Raw genomic sequence first — 21,183 nt, forward strand, 5'->3', positions numbered from 1 at the left:
AGATTCTTCGTGATACTCGACGGACTACCGGATCTATATGGACTCAAGTGTGATAGTTTGATCATCTCGATGGTTGTTATTATACTTATGCTTTTATAAATTGGACGATACTGTTACACGCCTCTATCGTACCCGGTCCAGCTAGGGCGGGTGGTGCTGCCTTGGCGACTTGGCGTGGACAAGGTGCTATTGCTAGCTCACCTGCCGCGGTCACCTCATCAATCAAACCACCAAAGCTACGGCGGCGGCCGGGGCACCATCATCTCCAATTCTCCATTTCGCCGGCTCGCCGCACGCCTTCAGGGAAGCTGCAACGTGATCGCGGCCGTTCCGACGTGAGATTGTCCTTGTCCGTATCCGCCGCAATGTCACAGCAAACCCACCGCAAGTTTTTGGCACCTACGCGGCGGCAGTGCCAGGCTAATCTCGAGCCCGTCAAGTCGACGTGATCCGCGAGATCTCGGCCGTCGCCGCTTGCCTGGCTTAGATGCTGACGGTGCGGCGTGACCGGTGGTGAGTGAGCCAGGGACTGGCATTCCTGGGCGAATGGCGGCGATTACTTGTTGCGATTGGATTTGGAAGCTGTGTTATTATGATTCGGCGGATGGCTCTCTTGGTCTTGGGTAATTCTGACCTACCATTTGTTCTTGTTCTTGTTGTCGCGTGGTTTGTCGCCGTTAGGATTCGTTGGAGGGATTTATGACAAAGCAAAGTGATAAACATTAGCAGCAAGAGAATTTTATTAAAAAAAACACTGTTTTTTCTGGTATTCGGTTGCACACTCATAACGCCTTTTTTTTTCTGGATCACAGGACAGGAGACTGGTCGTGCTTGCTCAATGATTGAGGTGAGGTCTCCCTTTCGATCTTACACGTATGTTCGTTTGGTTTATAGGTCGTATTTTTTCAGTCAACGAATATTATTTTTCTCTTATAATAAATCAGTTAAGGGTACTTTTAGTCATGGCTTATCAGCAAAGCGAAATGGACATACCTAATGACCTAGTAATAGCGACGTGGTGCACGAAGCGTTGGCTTAATCCAGTGACAAATTAAGAGGGTGTTTGGATCCGGCTACTAAAATTTAGAAGGTGTGTTGAGAGGATGTTGCATGGGGTGTTCGGATACTAATAAAAAAATAAATTACATAATCCATCAGTACTCCACGAGGCGATTTTTTAAGCCTAATTAATCCGACATTAGCTCATGTTTACTGTAGCAAACCGTTGTTAAATCAGACTAATTAGGCTCAAAAGATTCATCTTGCAAATTAGTCACAAACTATGTAATTAGTTTCATAATTAATCTATATTTAATACTTCATGTATATGTCTAAATATTCAATGGGACAATAACTAAAATTAGAAGAAGCAACCAAACACACCCCTAAAACCGGCAGTACCTTCAGACAGTGACCAGCAGCCTCCACGCATGCACTGGCACATGTGAAAACCGCAGGCTCGCTCGGCACTCTGGACAGAAAGCAGTGGCGTGGCAACAAGCCGACACCACTGTCTACTGGCGCAGAAGAGCCTCTTGTTTTATTACTGCGGCACGTTGCTTGATGATGCATGCTGCTGGAAACATAATACTCGTAGAGTATTATTACTGTGACTCTGTGAGTGCTGACACTGTCACACTGAGAGTCTCAGACGGTGAGCCCATGCACACAGGCAATTGTTACTGTGATTGCTTCAGGATCCACGGCTTTTGTCACTTGTGTGCAAAAAAAAAAAAAAAAAACTGCAGCCTTCCCGCACTAAAAAATCGCCGACGGCAGCTGCCATCTTCTGAGAAAAACGCTGCAGCCGGAAGCGTGCTGCTGTTACACTCGCAACGGGCGATTCCTGCAACTCGCAGCAATGAAGATTACCACCCACACCGAACGCTTGCTGGTACATGCAGTAAGAATGGCAGGTGAAATCGTAGAGGAGAGAGGAGACTAGGGATTGGGATACTCGCAGAGTCTCGCTCGCATGTGCGGAGAGACGAGACGAGACGACTGACTCCTGCTGGTTCGTGCGGGTGAGTTTGTCAACCCGAGCAGGTAGGCCGTGCACGTGCGACCATGTGCATCAGGGGAGGACCGCGTACGTTTCGCCGTTTCGTACGTGCCTAGGGAGGGTATAACTCGGAGTCCGTCTCCACACAACTCATAGCTACCTGCCCAAAATTCGGTAATTTGTCTATCTTTTTTTTTTTAGAAACGAATTTATCTATCTTCTCGCGAAAAAAAAAAACCAAAAGGAAGTACAAAATCTAACTCGGTAGCGAAACTTTCCCCTCAAAAAACCGGAAGCAATCGGGCCTGATTTTAAAATATGTAGCTGGGCTAGAACCAAAGCTACAGAAACCTCGTTTATTATGCGGATACAGAATGGGCTTCAAAATGAAACACTTCGACTTCGTCGAAGTTTCTTCTTGGGCCTGAGGTCTCGTTCGGAAGAGAATGTACGTCGTTTTGCTTCATCGATTTTTTTTCTTGGGTCTTTCTACTTTTGGTCCGTTGTTAGCCTGTTACACCAGCACTCTGCTGGGCCGCGGGACTATGGATCTGTTTTGCTTGTTTTATAATTTATATTTTTTAATTAAAGTAGTATTTTGATTTGTTTTTTCAGCGAACGGAGCGTACATGTTACCAGCTAGTTTTCTTTACTTTGCCTGATATAATACTAGTATCTACCATTATTATTATTACCTTTGTTCCTGCATACCAAAACTGCCCCCTTGCGAAGCCACGTCGCCCCTTCCCTACGTCCGTCAGATCACGTGTACGTCCTCCGCCTAACCGTCCGATCCCATCGCCCCTTTACGGCTCGAACCATCGATGACGTGGTCGCCGCAGTCCACAGACCTTACCCCTTTTCCTCCCTCTCCGGTGTCCACCACAGGCGACAGAAAAAAAATCGCCTTCGATGGCTACTCACTGCACGCACCTTGGCTGTAGCCGCGTCGCCCCTCACCCTCCTCCTCGCATGCCTGCGCAGCAGCTCCATCGACGGCGGCCGTCTCCTTCCGGCCTCTTCGGGGGACCTGTCGGAGGACGAGGACGATGCGGACGACGCCGGCGACGTCGTCGATGAGACGCCTACGACGATGAGGACGACGACGCCCGCAGGCACGCGCACGCCCGCCACGGCGGATACTGCTCCATAAGCCTGCCCGTCTCCCTCCTCCCTGCGATTCCGATTCCTCTCGGCTGCTGCGGCCTAAGGTTTAGGTTTTCGCATTCGTGCAGGATGGAGCCTCCTTTTTGGGGGAGGTATACACTTCGTGTGAATTTGCTGAAATCCTACTAAAATTTGGATCGCCCTTGATTTTTGTTTCAAGTTGTGTATGCAGAGAGAGGTTGATGAATCCATGAACTTTTTTTGCCCCACTTTGGTACCCCCAGGTCCACTCCTCTGTACTACGACAACCAAACGTTAGGAGAAGAAAAAAAAATCGGGTTTCAGGTTCACAGGGTCTAGGCATGCGCTTCATCGTATTTACAAGAGTATATATTACAAGCATAGTTGCAATGTACTCACCTATGCTCAATCTTTTTACAGGATTTATCTTATTTAACCATGAATCATATGACTCGACGACAAAGGTTATTTTTACTTATTCATCTTATTTATATTTTTGCGTACTCATTTCCTTCCTATGTACTGACATGTAAATCCAATTAAACAACCGAACAGGCTGATGGTTGTTTAATTGGATTTTTCCCTGCTGTGCTTTTGGACTGATGCTTTACCTTATCAACAGGTCTATTGATCAGCTTAGTTAATCTTGGCCTCAGGATGATAGCAAAATAGATGGCTTCTTTAATGGTGCTGTTGCAGTGTCAGCTTCCTCTTCATGCTAACAGGGTACATCATTTCAGTTTGATTTTGTTTGTATGGTCAGATTTAAGCACTAATCTTTTCCTCTCTGCTACAAACTTTGCATTTTTTATTGCCCAGCGTTGTTATTCTTTGCAAGATCACATATTGGGATTCTCTAGATGTCGCTCTCCAAATTATGTTTCACACTCCTTCCTAATTTTTTTTCCCAATTCATTGCATTTGCCTGACAGCCGTCCTCCCTAAATTTGTATATGATGTTCAGTCCCATTTCGCATGAGTCCTGTGCAAAAAAATCTGAATGTTACACTTTTTCCATGAATTATTTTACATATGCACATCGAAACCATCATGTACGGCTTTTAAAACATAAGCAACTTGCCTTTGCATTCAAACATATTTTTAGGACTCAACTCATTACTTTGCTTATAATAAACATGTTTATTGGTTATTGTCAACCGGAAACCTGTCCAGCAGTCACAGATTTCAAGTTTACTAAATAAATCAAAGCTACTTTGCACTGCTACTTAATACCAGCGCATACAGTGTTCATTTTGAGGTGACCCATCTGCAGACACCTTCCTAAAATTTCACATTCCTGAAATCAGTTTCCCAGTGTCAGTACCTCAGTTAAAGTTTGCACTCTTTCCTCTCTAATAATGATATCATCTACCAAGATTCTGCTATCATCTGACTCTCATATAAAAGAGATATTTGTTTTCCAGTGCATACTTCATGCTTCTTCAGATTAATAAGGCTACCACTTCAGATAGCCTAGCAGACCTTTTCCCAATTTGGGACTGCTTCATTGGTAACCCAGTTTGGACTACCTGATCAATTTTCCTTTTATATATATTTGCAGAGGTCCACCTACTGTGTCTTCGGATTCTGACTATATTGTCAAGGGCTTACAACGATGCTAACAAAAATAACGCATTTCAGTTTCAATGGCGTAAAAAAATCAAAGGAACTATGAGGAAATGAACATCTAGCTTCAGTAACGGCATTGCCATTTTAATCAATGCAACCAATGCACTTCTAACATTAAAACTTGAGTCTTGATTGTTTTGGAAATGTGCTAGGTAAATCTTTCTGTATAATGTATTATTTTGTTTCTTTGGTCACTTACCCTTTTAGTTCCCAACTGATCGTATTATTTTTCAGTCGGTTCACACTCCTTGGTTATTATTTATGTCCATAGTTCTTTAGTCATCCTTCTTGCAATTTCTCTTGAGCCTTCTCACTAAACTAGTGAGTCAGTTTATCCATTTCCACATGATTATTTACTCCACTTTAGTAGCAATTCTTTATATGGCTATTGCTTGCTGGAATACTTGACAGTCGACACAACGCAACCATTGCCATTTCAGTTAAAACGATCCGGATCATTGTCAAGGTTCATTATGATTTTGTTCTAACAAAATCTTGAGCTCATTGCCTCAGTAAAAAATGCATAATCTTTTATTTCATAATGCAACCATTCTAACTGGTCGGTTACTTTTTCCCATAGTGATTGAGACATCTAAATTTCCTAATTATTTAGGAGTCGATGATATTTACTCTTGAGGCCATGATACTTTGCAAGTGATCTGCATTATCCTTTTAGTATTAGGTGGGGTGCCCGAAGTTTCAGCAATACTTTGCATGTAGCTTCCTGCTGTATGACACCATATGAGAAACTGTTAAGCGTCCATGTTTTTGTCATCAATGTAGCAACGATGGAAAGATCTCTTCTCCTTTTGTGTCACTAAACATCAAAGTTCTGGTGACTATGTAAAATTCTGTTACATGTGAGTATATGATCGGTGATGACCTATACTGATAGTATGATTCTGTACATATTCTTTTTTTATTTAATTCTAGAAGAAATTTCCTTCCAAAAAATAGATATACATACTTCACACTATTATCAATCCTGTGTCTCTATGCACACAAATTTTTCTACATATATTCTGTCCATATTACAGACATTTACCATCTGCGCCTCCAAACGCTTTCTGTCCATTGTGCTAACCGGCCTCTGCAATTCAAACACTATCATATTGCTATCTGCTTGCAAATTTCACGGCTTATTTAACCTTCTATCTTTTTCCCTCTATGTCCTTTGAGTTAACCCGCGGCACTCACTAGTATATATATACAGCTGTAGTAGTACACAATATACCATGGGACTTGCCCAAATTCTTTCCTTCCGAGCAATAGTTATTGCATATATTTTATATTAAAACTACAACTTTAGTTTGTTACAATTTCTGGGGCTCAATCTGTAATTTTCACTTTTGAGAATAAAAATCCGTTAGATAAAACCACAAACTTGACAAAATCTGATTTGCGTTGCCATAAACACAATTAACAATTTGCAATTATTTTTATTGTCAAACAAGGACAAACATTTGGTATGTTATTATGACAAAAAGACAAATAACAAAGCACGAATAATTTACATGTACTATTACTTGAAACCATCTTCAAATTCAAAAGCACTTGAAATATAGGAGAAGTGATATACTATGGTACTAAACAACGGAATTCTGTTCAACAATTTCCTCATTTTTTTTGACTATCTATTCTATTTTGAAAGTCGTAACAAGGGTAGCAGGAAGAGAGCAGGGGGGAAAAAGAGGCGATGACAATTGACAAGTTTGGATTTCCTGCAGCCAAATTCCGGTCCTGGACCTTCAGAAAGTCACCAATTTGAACCGTTCAGCAGAAGCCACACCAAGAAAAAGAACACACATGTTTCCACTTTTCCAGCTAATAGCAGTCAAACGAAACACCTAGCAGAACCTTCTCAAGCGCCATTATCCATTAACCATATCCCATTCGCGTCCGTTCTCGCGTGAGATCGGCAAAAGAGGAAGCATTCTAGCTTGCTCGGCAGCCTTCTCTGTCCGGGTCCGGTAGCGCCTTCGGTTTGGACCGACGCCCGACGGACCGGCCTGCTACCAAGCGGAGAAGCGAAGCGCGGTGGTGACTCCAAAAGTCAGCAACTTGTCGCGTGGCGTACCTCTGGCATCGGCAGCGAGAGCCGAGAGGGAGGCAGCCACCTTCCCCCGGCCCGGACCCGCAGCTGGCCTCATTTTCTCGACCCCGCTTTTGTTTCAGTTGGTGAGGCGTTTACTTGGCGATCACCGAGTTGGACAAGCAACCAGAAACAACCAACCCCTTCGGCTGGACCGAATTTTTTATTTTTCGGTCCTTTTAAAAAAAATATTCACAAATAGATTTCGGTTGGTTTGATTTTTGTTTATGGACCCTGACCTCGGCGTTATGGCTTTTGGCGCCGAGGTCTTGACGAGGCGTCGGACGTGACGATGACATGGCGCCGATGTGGGTAAAGTCTCGACGCCATAGATCTTGATGCCGAGCTCGGCGCCGTAGATCTACGCCCCGAGCTTATACCCTATAGCTCTTGGCGTTTAAAATGAAACAAGTATAATTGTTCCGAAAAACATATAACACGTGCGCGACTTAGTTCAAAGGCCTAAGTTCAAACCGAGCGCTGAATTTTTTTAATCTGCTTTTTTTTATCTGAAACGGTATTTTTCTCTTATAAATTTTTACAAACTCATTTAAATTCTTTCAAATCTTTCCTAAATTCCTCCAAAAGAACGGAACCAGAGGTCACCAGCCCCAACCGCCTGGCGCCAGATGAATTGAACGCGCGCACGCTCTCTCTCTCTCTCAAGTCTGATCAAATCTGCCATGTATCAGGAGTACGTCCTTTCGTTTCGCACCGGTCACGTCGTCTCCCGTCGCGTCGTCGTCTTGGGAGGGCACGACAGGTCAGGTCGGAGCAGGCAGGTAAAAATCAGGAGGCAACTATTCACTGTCATTGCAGGTAAAAAAAACATCAAACAGAGTCTTAGCAAAAAATATAGTAAAAAAATAAAAATATAGCGCTGACGTTTGAACTCAGGCCTTTGAGCTAGGGGCCTCTTTGGCCGGGTTCCCGCCGGCTCCGGCTTTTTCGCTGTAGCCAGGTGTCGGTCGCTGCGGTGGACAGGTGTCTGCAGGAGCCGGAGCCACGGAGCCATAAAAACGGGCTTCGCTGGCTTCAGTTGTGTCAGTGAGAGAGGAAAGAAGGAGAGAGAAAAACAGCTCCGGTGAACAGTAATAGGGTGTCGCCCGCTGGGCGGCCGACAGGCCGGAGCCCTGCCAAAGAGGCCCTAAGTCTCGTATGTGTCCTAACTAGTTAAACCGCAGTAGCGTTGTTACATGTTTCTCGGAACAATTATACTTGTTTCATTTCAAACGTCAAGAGCTATAGGGTAACAACTCGACGTCAAGATCTACGGCGCCGAGGCCTTGTCCACGTCGACGCCAGGTCACCGCCACGTCCGACGCCTCGCCAATACATCGGCACCATTGGCCATAACGTCGAGACGTGTTTCCTCGGCGTCAAAAGCCATGGCATCGAGGTCATGTAAAATCAATATTTATAAATATTTTTCAAAAGAAAGGGCGAAAAATAAAAAATTCGGTCGGCTGCACTACTGGAGTGGAGAGCAGGTCCAGTCCAAGTTGCCTCGCCATCTGTTTCTGCCTTTTTTCAGTCTCGAGCTTAGCCATGCATGGTCTAGTAGGGACTGTGTTTGTGGGGGTTGGTGCAACGGTACCTCCTGTACTGCAAAGACATGCTCTAGTGTGTGCCGGCGTGCCGCGTTTCGTTTTGAGTACGTGTTCTCCGTACACACGAGGACGATCGAGATGGATGTTGACGCAGCCGAAGCTTGAGCATAACATCCAACTTTCGAGGATTACCGACCACTACCAGCACCGTGCGGTCTGCACTTAAATTTAAGGTATGCATGCAAAGTACATATGCAGATGTATAAAACAAGTATATGTCGTTTTTCAAGTCAAAACATAGTTGAAGATAAGGTTTCAACTAAACACATATCACTTACTTCTGTTATGGTTATCAAGGTGTGCATGAGTGTTACTATACAAACTTTATTCTATATATGCATAGGGAGATGAGCGCGTCCCGATTTCCAAGACAAATTACATATCTGAAGTCAAAAATTAACTAAACACATGTTGAATATACATGAAGGCGAGATGCAAAGGTGAAAAATATTAATGGATATGCAAAATTATATAAAGCTATATAGGTGATTAAAATTTATCACAAGCAGATAAAAAAGATAAGAAAGTATCTATATAAGGACTCTATTAGAATATGAACACATGAAAGTGCATCAACTGAGCACACGCCAAAACACAAAGGAAGCGCAGGAACGGGAAAAATATGAACGAGGAGGGCAAATAGATGGAGCAAAAAATGAGCATTATATATAGAACTACTACCCTGTAGCTGGCTAAAAAATAACTTATTATGTAGCCACTTTGAGTTACGATAATTACTATATTAATTTACGAGATTATAATAAATCATTGCTAAGTGGTTTACTATAACGTTATGGTAAATATCCCATGTGTTATAGTAACCCAACTATCATAAATATGTATTAATATTATCGTAAATTAGTATATAAAATTATCGTAAATGGAGGTGGCCCCACCAGCTGGTTGTTATATTGATAATTGGCTCTTAAGCAGCCACGTAGGTTACAAGGTTTTGTTTTGGGATACTCGCTGGTTAGCGTTACATTGCGTTAGCTAGAATCGATCACCAAGTTGTGGCAATCATTCTGTTCTGTCTTCCTGGAGCCCCAGAGGTAAGCTTCAGTTTTGCACGCTGCGAGAGTTGCAGACAATGATGTCCTGTCCGATCTGAATACTCTGGCATTCCTTCTTTTTCTAAATATGCCAAATTCTCAAAAAATGCTACAGTACCCATCACATCGAACCTTGCGATACGTGCATAGAGCATTAAATGTAGACGAAAAAAAAACTAATTGCACAGTTTGGTTGGAAATTACGAGACGAACGTTTTGAGCCTAATTAGTCCATGATTGGATACTAATTGTTAAATAAAAATGAAAGTGCTACAGTAGCCTGAATTCCCAAATTCACCGAACTAAACACGCGCATAGTAGAAGGAAAGCGTTGAAGTGCTTCCGCGGTATGTGATGGTGAAATCTCCTTGATTGCTTGCACTGGCCAGTCTGATTGTGTGTTGGAATGTGCAGTGCATTTCAGAGCTGTTGGGCACTTGGGCATCCAAATAGGATGTGAGCAGCCATCTCTTCTGGTGCTTGGCAGGCTTCACAGATGGTGTTGTCAACAATGTTTTTCCTCCATAATGTTGTTTTGCACTGGATCCTTTCCAGGGACAGGACTACATACTATATATCTAACAACTTAAAAAAATATATGCTATGCAAAGCGAACAATTATGAATAAGAAATGAAAAGTACGCAGGGCAGTTGGTAGTAGTTGAACTCAATCACAACCGAATATGAATAGAGACGACATCCACATGATTATTACGCTAAAACATGAGCAAACGTGAAAAAAAAAAGACAAAAATAAGCTATTTTGATTAGTAGCGAACCCTAAATTTATATATACAACTCTGACAATACTTATATAGACAGGTTGATACTCGATAGATAGACCAGTACTAAGTACGTCAAGTCAGTTAGGCGAATTTTAGTTGTGTTAACTAGGTAACACACCGAGAAGAAGTTACGCATCAGTTCGTCCACCTATAATCCGCGTCGTCAGTGTGACGGCACAGGTCGACGCCACGTACGCCCGGGGCTGCGTGTCCGTGTCAAGCTCGCCTGCCGATGATTTTTGCTTGCATGCGCCCGTAACGATCGTTGGTTCCGATCAATCAAAGTTAGTGCATCATCAGGTTGACTGCAATCATCGATCGACGGCGTGCATAGAGTAGTTTCCCTTTTTTTTCGTTTTCCAAGTCCACGAATTTTGCAGCAGCGCAGTGGATCAGTGAGGACCGTCGCCCGCTGCCCACCCTAACTTTTTTTTGGGGGTGTTGGGGTGACGTCCGTGGAAGTGAGAGATGTGGACAAATCGGAGGTGCAGGTGCCGCCGCAGTGGAGTGCAACGAGCGCGCAAGCCATCGATGCGGTTGGTCTGCGCTGCTCTTTTCCACGCGCCTTTGGGTTTACTTTCTCAGCCACACAGGTGCCAAGGAATTCCGGTGCGGTGGCCGCGGACCCAAAAGGACATTCAATTCGTCCTGGCGCGGTCGACCCTCCTCTGCGTCTGCGTGCACCCGTCCCGCTCCCGCCTCAGGTGACCAAGCCAGGAGCGGCGGGCCCCGCTCGCGCGCCACGATTTTGACTCGGCTCACGGTGGAAAGAGTGCACGGACGCGATTGGAGGGGAGGGAACGGATCGGGGTCGGGGACAGGAGAGCGCGGCGCCCACGGCTCCTCCTGGACAAGCGGTGGATGGAAGCTTCTTATTTATTTGGACCGGCTGAAGAAAGTGCGAGCATACGTACCCACACAAACACACACACGCACTGACCCGCGCGAAGAAATAGACGCAGCTCACGCCTATTACACTCGTAAAGCAAGAAGCCCAACGCCGAAGGCAACCGCCTCGCTGGTCTATCGGCTATCGCCTCGCGCGCGACGGCGTGACGAGCCGCAACGCAAATCCCCTCCTCCTCCGCCCGCCAGCCCTTTAAATCGCCCGAGGAGGCGACGAGCGGCTCTACCCAGCGACGCCAGGGCGGAGAGCTAGGTAGCCGGGGAGCTAGCCCAGCAGCTGGAAGCACAGACCCGAGCGGGGGGCCGCGGCGGCGGCGCACAGGCGCTTACATGGGAGTAGAGGCGGGCGGGTGCGGGCGGAGGGCGGTCGTCACCGGGTTCTACGTCTGGGGCTGGGAGTTCCTCACCGCCCTCCTCCTCTTCTCGGCCGCCGCCTACTAGCTAGATTCGTGTACACACAACAACGCACCGGTGATCAGTTACTAGCTAGTGAGTAGTAGGCTATAAAACACACTCATATATACTAGCAAGCGTTCGTGTAATAAGCAGCAGGGGCCAGTCGCGCCGACCGATCGAGAGATGGAAGAAGCCGCGGCGGCGTCGAAGAGCAGCGGCGGCGGGCCGGCGCCGTTCCTGACGAAGACGCACCAGATGGTGGAGGAGCGGGCGACGGACGAGGTGATCTCGTGGGCGGAGCAGGGCCGCTCCTTCGTGGTGTGGAAGCCCGTGGAGCTGGCGCGCGACCTCCTCCCGCTCCACTTCAAGCACTGCAACTTCTCCTCCTTCGTCCGCCAGCTCAACACCTACGTGAGTACACACTACACGCCGCTTGCTTTGCTTTCCTACTTGCTTAGTCATCAGTTACTACCAATGGATTGGATTCCATCAAAGCATTGCACGGTAGTAATTAATACTCGTCGATCTATTCCATTCCATTCCATGCATGATCTATATATCATCTGTTGGTGAATTAGATGATTGTTGCAGCCGTATTAAGTAATCAATTAGTCTGCTAGCTAGATAGATGATCGTTTTCTACTCTGACTGAATTGTCAGTTCCGGCGCGCTATCGTTGTCGCGGCCATGCTACTTCTTCCGTAGTGTTCCGATTTCTATAGCATGTTGCTTTCATTTCGTCTGTGCTCGATGACTAGCAGCTCATCAACAAAGGTTTGCTTGGGGTTGCGAAAAGTCCTCCATCCGTCGTTGCTTTGCTTCTGATTCGACAGCCCGGCCCGCTCTTTCCAGAATCACTGCCGCCGCACGACCGTTCTGCGTGGGGGCACCTTATTAGTTTATAAAGCCGCGGTGGTGCACATGTATGCCGAGGGGGCTAGCTCAACCAAACTGATGAAAGAAGAAGCCTCTGGACGCCCGATAATTAAGCTAGCTGTGCCTGTGCGTGTGGCTGACGACGAGTCCAGAAACCTTCCAAGGCATCTACTCCACCCTCTTCCAATCCAAGGCCACTTGAACACTGATCCATCAAGGCCGGGTGTCGTTTGTAGCGTTGCGCAACTGTTAGACAGTTTGAGTGTTGTATTTCCCGGCGTGTGTGTAGTACGTGTGTACGCACGTATAGTACCTGGACGTGACCTGTGACCACCTTCGCTTCGGCTTCGATGCAGAACAGCAGTCCAGGCGTACAGCAGACAGTCAACAATTAGATTATATTAATTAATTAGTATAGGTATGCATGCGTGTCGCGGTTCATAGGAAGGACGAAGGAGTACGTACGCGCGCAAGTCAATCTCAATTCCGCCCTGCTTTTCCCACGCAAAGCATGCTTATCATCGGTTACTATGGTCCAAATGACGGGTCATCCAGAATGTTTTTTATAAGAAAAAATGACAAAGGGAAAAAGAGACCGAGGCGGAGAAAGATGCATGGATGAAGTGGAGAAAAACATGAAAAGGGTGGCTGAACCTCCTGCTGATGTTCGCCTCATTTTCCACTTTAATTTATTCTAGAACTCGATCTGGCGGTTGTTGTTGCTGCTGCTGCTGCTGTCATTAAGTTACTTTCAAGGCACCCCCGGCCGCTTCCTTATAAATTATTGAACCTAATAATACGTATGATTTATTACTAACTTTCTTGCACGCACAGACATGTATCTCTGCATGTCGTTTCAGTGTCACTCAGAGCTAGCTGAAGAGTGAAGAGGAATGACCCGCGATGAGACTTGAGGGTATCTATCCCTATCGTTGTGCTGTACTCCTATATAGGAGGAGGCCAAGCCGGGACGCTGGAACAACGTGTGGTATATATAAGGAGGAAGTGGTTGCTTCATTTGGCCTCGCAGGACACCTAGTAGCAACACGCAAAAGGTGCTAGCTGCGAAGTGCATGGGGGCTGGCAGCTCCATGGAATAAGCAAAGCAGATTAATTAGGCGCGCGCCTGTCTTGATCAGGTCGCTTCACACGCCACGGTATTATAGTGGCGACAGAACCATGACATGATATTCTAGTAGTGCGCCTGGGCCCTGCTGCGATCGATCGATTATCCAGCACAGATAGATTATCTATGGAACAGTCAGGAGGAATCTTAAGGAAGCTTCGGATGGATGAGCTTTTTTGCTGGGCTCTTCTGCATGGCCTACAAGAAGAGGTTAATTTAGCTAGGAATTGGAAGTGTGCGTGTATGCCAGCTGAACAAGCAATAATCATCCAAGGCAAGGCACCCAAAACCTCTGCTAATCTTTTGTTGCCTTCCATTTGTTAGTTGGGAACGGAAATCGCTCAAGAAATAAATTAATTTGGAAGTTATTAGAATGGTGATTTATTTTAGTCAACAACTGAATATGCGCTGTGATTGGGTCTTGTACCTTGTACGGAGATGCATGATGACTTCGCCCACTAGCACACTTAAAGCTTCACACTGACAGCGGGTTTGTTCTCACTGATCCTTGAACTATTCTAGTTTGAGGGAGAGCTAGAGCTTCTTTGAATGTGTGAACAGCTAAGGCGTTACCTGACTATGTGAGCAACATCTGCTAGTCAAAGTAGTCAGGCCTGACGAAATGGCTATTGGCCTTTTCCTTCATCAGCAACTTTTTCCACGTTTGGTGGTGATTGGAATTTGACATTCACAATAGGCACGCTTGTCGCGATAAGCTTCTAGTGATGATACGTTTCTAGAGTCCTACTAGTTTGATATCTCAAATAAAAAATATATAATCTTTACTCATATACAGATTTGCACACGATTGATTCCGCCTCTGAAATTGACGTGTTAAACATCAAGAATTGTTTACGGACTGGCTGAATGGGACACTGATGAATACAGCTCTTGTTCATTTTGCCGTTGTTTTTTTTAAGCATCGATCTGCTCATCTGCATTGGATACTTATACTTACGTCGATGGCGACCATCCATCCATGCAGGGTTTCCGGAAGGTGGCGCCGGACCGGTGGGAGTTCGCGAACGACAACTTCCGGCGAGGCGAGCAAGGCCTCCTGTCGGGCATCCGTCGCCGCAAGTCAACGACGCCGCAGTCATCCAACAAGTCCGGCGGCAGCGGCGGCGTGAACGTGGCGTTCCCTCCGCCGTTACCCCCTCCCCCGCCGCCTCCCGCGTCGGCCACCACGTCTGGCGGCAACGAACGCAGCTCGTCATCGGCGTCGTCGCCGCCACGGGCCGACCAGCTGACCAGCGAGAACGAGCAGCTCAAGAAGGACAACCGCACGCTGTCCACCGAGCTGGCGCAGGCGCGCCGGCACTGCGAGGAGCTGTTGGGCTTCCTCTCGCGCTTCCTCGACGTCCGTCAGCTCGACCTTCGGCTGCTCATGCAGGGAGAGGAAGACGTGCGAGCGGCGGGGGTGGCCGCCGGTGACGACGACGCACAGCAGGCACAGCGCCGCGCAGCAGTGGCCAACCTGCAGCTGGAGCGCGGCGGCGGTGGCGAGGAGGGGAAGAGCGTGAAGCTGTTCGGCGTACTCCTCAAGGACGCCGCCGCGAGGAAGAGAGGACGGTGCGAGGAGGCGGTGGCCAGCGAGCGGCCCATCAAGATGATCAGGGTCGGCGAGCCGTGGGTCGGCGTGCCGTCGTCGGGCCCGGGGCGGTGCGGCGGCGAGAATTAAGGTATGGTTGATGCACCATGGCCGGCAGTGACATTGCCAGCTTTACAGCGAGCGCGTGTTCATGCATGCTTTTGTCCGTGTTTGCATTTATCATCCAAGGAGGTGAGGTTGATGGCAAGGATATATAATTCCATCGATCGATCAAGTAACCAAAGCCAGTGCTGTGGTAAAACTGTGAAGACAGAACACAGGACACATGAGATAGGCGTAACCCAAAAAATAATTATGGGATGCTTTGGAGGTAGCAAGATTGAAAGTAGAGATGAGTATTTCACTCAAAAAAAAGTATAGATGAGTAAAACGGGCTATAATGAGCCCATATGTTCAGAATGGAACATTATCGTTTTCAAATGTTTTGTTTAAACCTTTTATTTTAGTACTTGTTTGACTGCATTTCAATCCGTCTTAATTTTATATGGATTAAGAGGAATTAGAGTGGACAATTAATCACCTCAATTCCTCTCCAACTCATATAGATTAGAGTGCAGCCAAACAAAACTTTTATACTATTTGCAACTCCAGTTGATTCTTACGTTCGAAGGTACAACAAAATGAAAGGGATGTGTCGCTTTTACAGCCGCTATAACTATCTTATCTTTTTATTATTAATTAGAGGCCACTCGACCATTACAAATTACTCCCTTGGTTCTTTAAATAAATCAATTTCTCGAGTTATCTTACGTCAAATCTTTTAAAATATTATTAAATTTATAGAAAAGATCATAAGATTTTTTTACACCAAATTAGTATCATTAGATTAGATATAACAAAAAATATTTTCATAATATGCTCATTCGGTGTCACAAAATATTTGTACTTTTTTTTTATAATTTCGATCAAACGTAAAAAAAAATCTAACTCAAAATAACTCTAGGAATCGATTTATTCAGAGACTGAGGGAATAGATACCTAATCACTTGGTTCCATCATAACTTGTCCTACAATTCTCACTCAAAAACCCACACACCAAATAGGAAATATGAATTCACCCTAACTCCCACTCTTATTTCCCTACTCAAATCAAACAAGATATTGGAATTAAAAGTCCAATCCACTACTTAATTCCCTTCACCAACTCTGACCACTAATTTCCGTGCTTCTTCCCTCATATTTTCCAAACGCGCCACAAAGATACTCTGGTCAACCTTCAACTCAATAAAATTAGAGATTTACTACGCTGCACTACTTATGTAGAGTTAGTGAGTTACTGATAAATTTGCAAACAACAATCAAGCTCTGGAATCTCAAAGACCGGACTCTGAAGATTGCACATAGAAAAGAAAAATAGAAATTTACGCATAGATTTTTCTTAACCATCGAAGATCAAGGGAAAGGTGCAGAAGGCGTTACCATCGTCTCAGGCTCTGGCGTGTCGCCGCCTTCCCGTGAAACCACGTTGGCATTCACGACGACGTGCGATCTCATGTTTCCTCTGTTTCAGAACCTGGCCATTGCTATCAGCGCAGAGGGGGGGACCTTTTGGCTACAAGTTGGTTACAGGGCGCTGTCGTGCTTCTTGGCTTTGGTCACTAACTGATGCTCCTTCAGCGGGTCGTCACGTCGCTCAGCTAGCCAAAATGTAGACAGGAGAATGTAAGCGCAATTCCCGCGAACGTTCACGGGTTTCTTAGTCGAGGTAACGATCCGACCAATCAAGCCCACACGTCTCCACCTGCATTGCATGGCATGGATTTGTCATGATATTTATTGGCCGTAAACAAAAGATTTTGTAACCACCTTGCATGCATGTATGAATGTCTCTTCGGACTAATACTAACTGCACGTGCGAAAGGTTCTAATATGACTAGAGGGAGTTGAATAACCTATTTAAAATTCTACAAGATCACTAGAGTAATTTTATTAGTATGATAAATAATGAAATACGAACTTGCTCTAGCTCTACAAGGATTGCAAGCCACCTATCCAACAATTATAGTTGCTATAATCACTAGGCACACAAGAAGCTATGTTATTACTCACTAAGAACTCTCAAACTTGCTATACTAAAGAGCTCCACTAGACGAACTTAAGCTATAAAGCAAGCTCTCAATTCTGCTACACTAAAAAAAACTTGCTACAACTAGTTTGTGGGGATATAAATGAGTGAGTAGAGTAATTATACCATCGCGTAGAGGAGTAAACCAATCACAAGATGAATACCAATTTAATCACCGGGAGAATACCAAAGGGTAAGAAACAACCAGTTTTTCTCTCGAGGTTCATGTGCTTGCTGACACGGTAGTCCCCGTTGTGTTGACCAACACTTGGTGGTTCGACGGCTAATAGGTATCACACACCTAGCCCACCACATGAGGCGCCGCAAGAACCTACCCACAAGTGAGGTAACTCAATGACACGAGCAATTTACTAGAGCTACCTTACGGCTCTTTGCCGAAAAAGGTGCAAGACCCCTCACAATCACCGGAGCCAGCCACGAACAATCACCAACTCGTGCCGAAGCTCCTCCGCTGCTCCAAGCCGTCTAGGTGACGGCAACCACCACAAGAAACAAGAAATCCACAGCCACAACGATCCCCAAGTGCCACTGGATGTAATCACTCAAGCAAATGCACTTGGAATCACTTCCAATCTTACTACGATGATGAATCAATAATGGAGATGAGTGGGAGATGTTTGCTTAGGCTCACAAGGATGTCAAGTATGTTAAAGTGCCAAGAGGGTTAGCCCCAAGCCGGTACCTTTCTATTTATAGGGCCCCAAGACTCAAAGAGCCGTTGGGCACTCTTAGGCTGACTAGACGCACTGACCGGACGCGCCCCAGAGTCCGGTCGCCTACGGCCGTCCACGTGTCATCGTTTGAACCAGAGCCGCTCAATCTCAACAGTCATCTCCCGATCGCTCGCGCAGTCAAAAGATGACCAGACGCACCACTGATGCGACCTGACGCATGTACATGCGGTATCCGGTCATTTCCAGTAAGGGTCCAGAGACGGTTTTTAATGACCGGATGCGTTAGGTTAGAGGCGACCTGACGCGCCCCGACATTCGATCCTCTGTCTTCTTCTCTGCGCGCGCCCGCCAAAGTTTGACCGGACACGCCGGTGCATGTGGCCCCAGCGTCCGATCGCTTTTGCTTAGTCTCGGCCAGATAGCGCGCCGCGCCTATAAATGACCGGACGCGCCCGGGGTGAGTCCAGTCACCCCACGGCCAGCGTCCGGTCGTGGACCTTCTCCTCTTTTTCTTTTTCTAATTCCACAACTGCTTCACCCTTGCTTCCAACTTGCTAAACACAAAGTATAGAACTTGTGTGCACGTGTGTTAGTATTTTTCAAAGCATTTTACAAGGGTCAAGGTTAGCACACTAGGTTCCTAAATACACATGCACGAATCATGTCACCTAGTGGCACTCGATAAACCGTTTAGCCATAGATTTTCCCTCTTTATAGTACGGCTATCGATCGTAAATACACTCACATCCTCTATGGTGTCTTGAGTGCCAAAACAAAAATATATTTGATACATTTGCCTTGATTAACCTTGTTTTTGTTTTTCTCTTTCTTCTTTTCAAGTCGGAGCTTGATCATCTTCAACACATGTCCATCTCCATCTCCATGGACTTCATCACCATGCTCTATCACTTGATATATACCAACCTTGCTCACATGGCACTCATGACAAATGTTAGTACTTAGGTTTCATCGATCATCCAAAATCAAACTAGGGCTTTCAACGTGCGTCCATCTTTCTCTCTTTTTTAAATTTATTTTTTTATTTTTTCTTTTTTCTTTTTATTTTTTATACAAGTTATTTCACACACAATTTTATATTTCTATTAATATATTATGATATTAATCTATAGATCTAAGTTCTTAAATATAACTTATACGTCTAACTTTACATCTAAGTCATTCATCAAGTTATATATCTAAGTTATACAAGCAAGCTATACATATAACTTTCCTTTTTTTTGAACGTTACTAAGTTATACACATAACTTTTATGCATAACTTATTACCATAACTTATATATCACATCTTTTACAATAGACCATTTTGTAGAGCAGAACTTATTAGCATAAGTTCTTATCAAAACTTTTTGTTGGGCAGCATCGACCGTTTGTATAGAATAACTTACGTACATAAATTATAGAATAACTTGTAAATATAAGTTGTGTTTCATAATTTTTGTACATAAGTTATGTACACATATATTCACATGACTTTTATACGAAGTTTTACACATAACTTTTATGCATAATATATATGCATAACTTTGACAATATAACACTTTGTATATAAGTCGTGTTTCATAACTTTTTGTGTTTTCAAGTTTTGGTATAAGTTATAATTTTTTAATAACTTTTGTGTTTTCAAGTTCTGACAAAAGTTACAAGTGAATTCGTTTCTTTATGTTTAATAACTTTTGTACATAAATTGTGTTTTATAACCTCTATGTTTTTAAGTTTAGCATAAGTTATAAGTTAATCCACATAAATTGCAACTTTAGAATAAAATTCTTTGAAACAAATGCAAGTGGTTTCTAGTTTTGTTCGTCTCGTCACGTAGAACAGATCGGTGTAGACAGAATTGAAAAATAGATACATGGTTCAGAAGTTATACCAATTTAAAATAGATGTCTGCTTTTTTACTTTGCATTGGCCTGACGTCACAGCCAGCTGAAAATGAGTGGGCGCATGCAGCGGTTAGCTAGTTTCGCTGACCAGCACGCAGCCGGGCGCCCAAAAGAGAATGAGCACGCACGGGCGGAATTGTTTTTTCCAAAAAAAAAAAAAAGAAGAAGAAGGAAGCTGTGGCGTGTGTCGGAAAACTGTTCACCGAAATCAAATCCCACGAACGTTCGCGAATTAGCTGCGCTCGAATGTAAGTCGTTAGTGTTTGTGTTGGCGCCTGGCACCTTGCCGAGGCAAGCCGTTCGTTGTATTCCAAACCTTCTCTGTTTCGTGATCATGATCAAAATGAGCGCAGAAGGGCTGAAACGGCGGAGGTAGAGAAGCCAAATGGTGCTATGGTGAAATTTGGGATCCGTGTTGCGCCTTGATGGCCTTGGGCCTTCCTATACCTATAGTACATAAATGAGAGAGGCCCCTTTGTTTTCGGCCCAGAGAGAAGATGGAACAGCTCGACGGCCCCGGATGCTTTTAACTAAAAGCCCACGAGCTTGGGCTCAAAGCTTGACCTTGTCTCATCTATAATTTGAGCTGGTCTTTGTGACAAAAGACGAACCAAACGCGAGTTCGATCGTTTCTGACAGCCCTACTCGTAATCAGGCCCATAGCCGCGAAGAATACGTCCGAGTGGCCTGAGCTTCGTAACTAGGCCGTCCGATGACAAATCGCTTTGGGAGGGTCAATGCGCAGGAGCTGGCTATCTTTGCCTTCTGCAGTTCTGCGTTTCTGCCCTTATGCACGTGCAGGACATGCTATCTGAACGAATGAGTTCGGGATCCCGGACCACGACACATCCAGCATTTTTCCTGCTACCCATATGCATTCAACTAGCTACAGTGCTGCAAAGACAGATGGCGGGCAAACCGTGAAGGGCGCCGGAGATTGTTTGGCCGCTGTCCTGACTCCTATGCGTCGTCGTCCTTGGCTAGCTGGCCTTGGAGCCGAGTGCAGCGCGAAAACGAATCGCCGGGCAGATCGTGATGTCTGCCAGTGCGACGTGGGACGGGGAATGTGGCTGAAAAGGGAAGCCGAACCGCCGGCTCCGGCGCCACGCGTCCGACGTGTGCGGTCGAGGGAGGGGCAGGCAGGGCACTGTGCGCCTGTACGGCGCCCGGTCAGCCTGAGCTGGACTCCAATAAACGGTCTTGTCGCGAGACGGCGATCGTGGACGGGCGCCAACTCACTCGACAGCGTGGGACGATCTAGCGGCAGACATCAGCTTGTACGCCTACCGTGCATGGCGCGTCGGGG

General features: G+C 45.5%; 1 protein-coding gene and 1 long non-coding RNA gene across 2 annotated transcripts; both read left to right on the forward strand.

Annotated features, from left to right (window-relative positions):
* The first annotated feature begins 2,875 nt into the window (after positions 1 to 2,875).
* On the forward strand, positions 2,876 to 5,670 carry LOC136551912 (uncharacterized). Its single transcript, XR_010782697.1, has 3 exons — positions 2,876 to 3,594; positions 3,753 to 3,856; positions 4,692 to 5,670. It is a non-coding gene; the product is annotated as an uncharacterized lncRNA (long non-coding RNA).
* A 5,549-nt stretch (positions 5,671 to 11,219) lies between these two features.
* Positions 11,220 to 15,733, forward strand: LOC136549897 (heat stress transcription factor B-1-like). The gene is made up of 2 exons (XM_066541327.1): positions 11,220 to 12,011; positions 14,588 to 15,733. The coding sequence occupies exons 1-2, from the start codon at positions 11,784 to 11,786 to the stop codon at positions 15,281 to 15,283; spliced, it is 924 nt and encodes a 307-aa protein (XP_066397424.1). The 5' UTR covers positions 11,220 to 11,783; the 3' UTR covers positions 15,284 to 15,733.
* Positions 15,734 to 21,183: the final 5,450 nt, after the last annotated feature.

Source organism: Miscanthus floridulus, chromosome 4, assembly GCF_019320115.1.
Source record: "Miscanthus floridulus cultivar M001 chromosome 4, ASM1932011v1, whole genome shotgun sequence".
NCBI lineage: Eukaryota > Viridiplantae > Streptophyta > Magnoliopsida > Poales > Poaceae > Miscanthus > Miscanthus floridulus.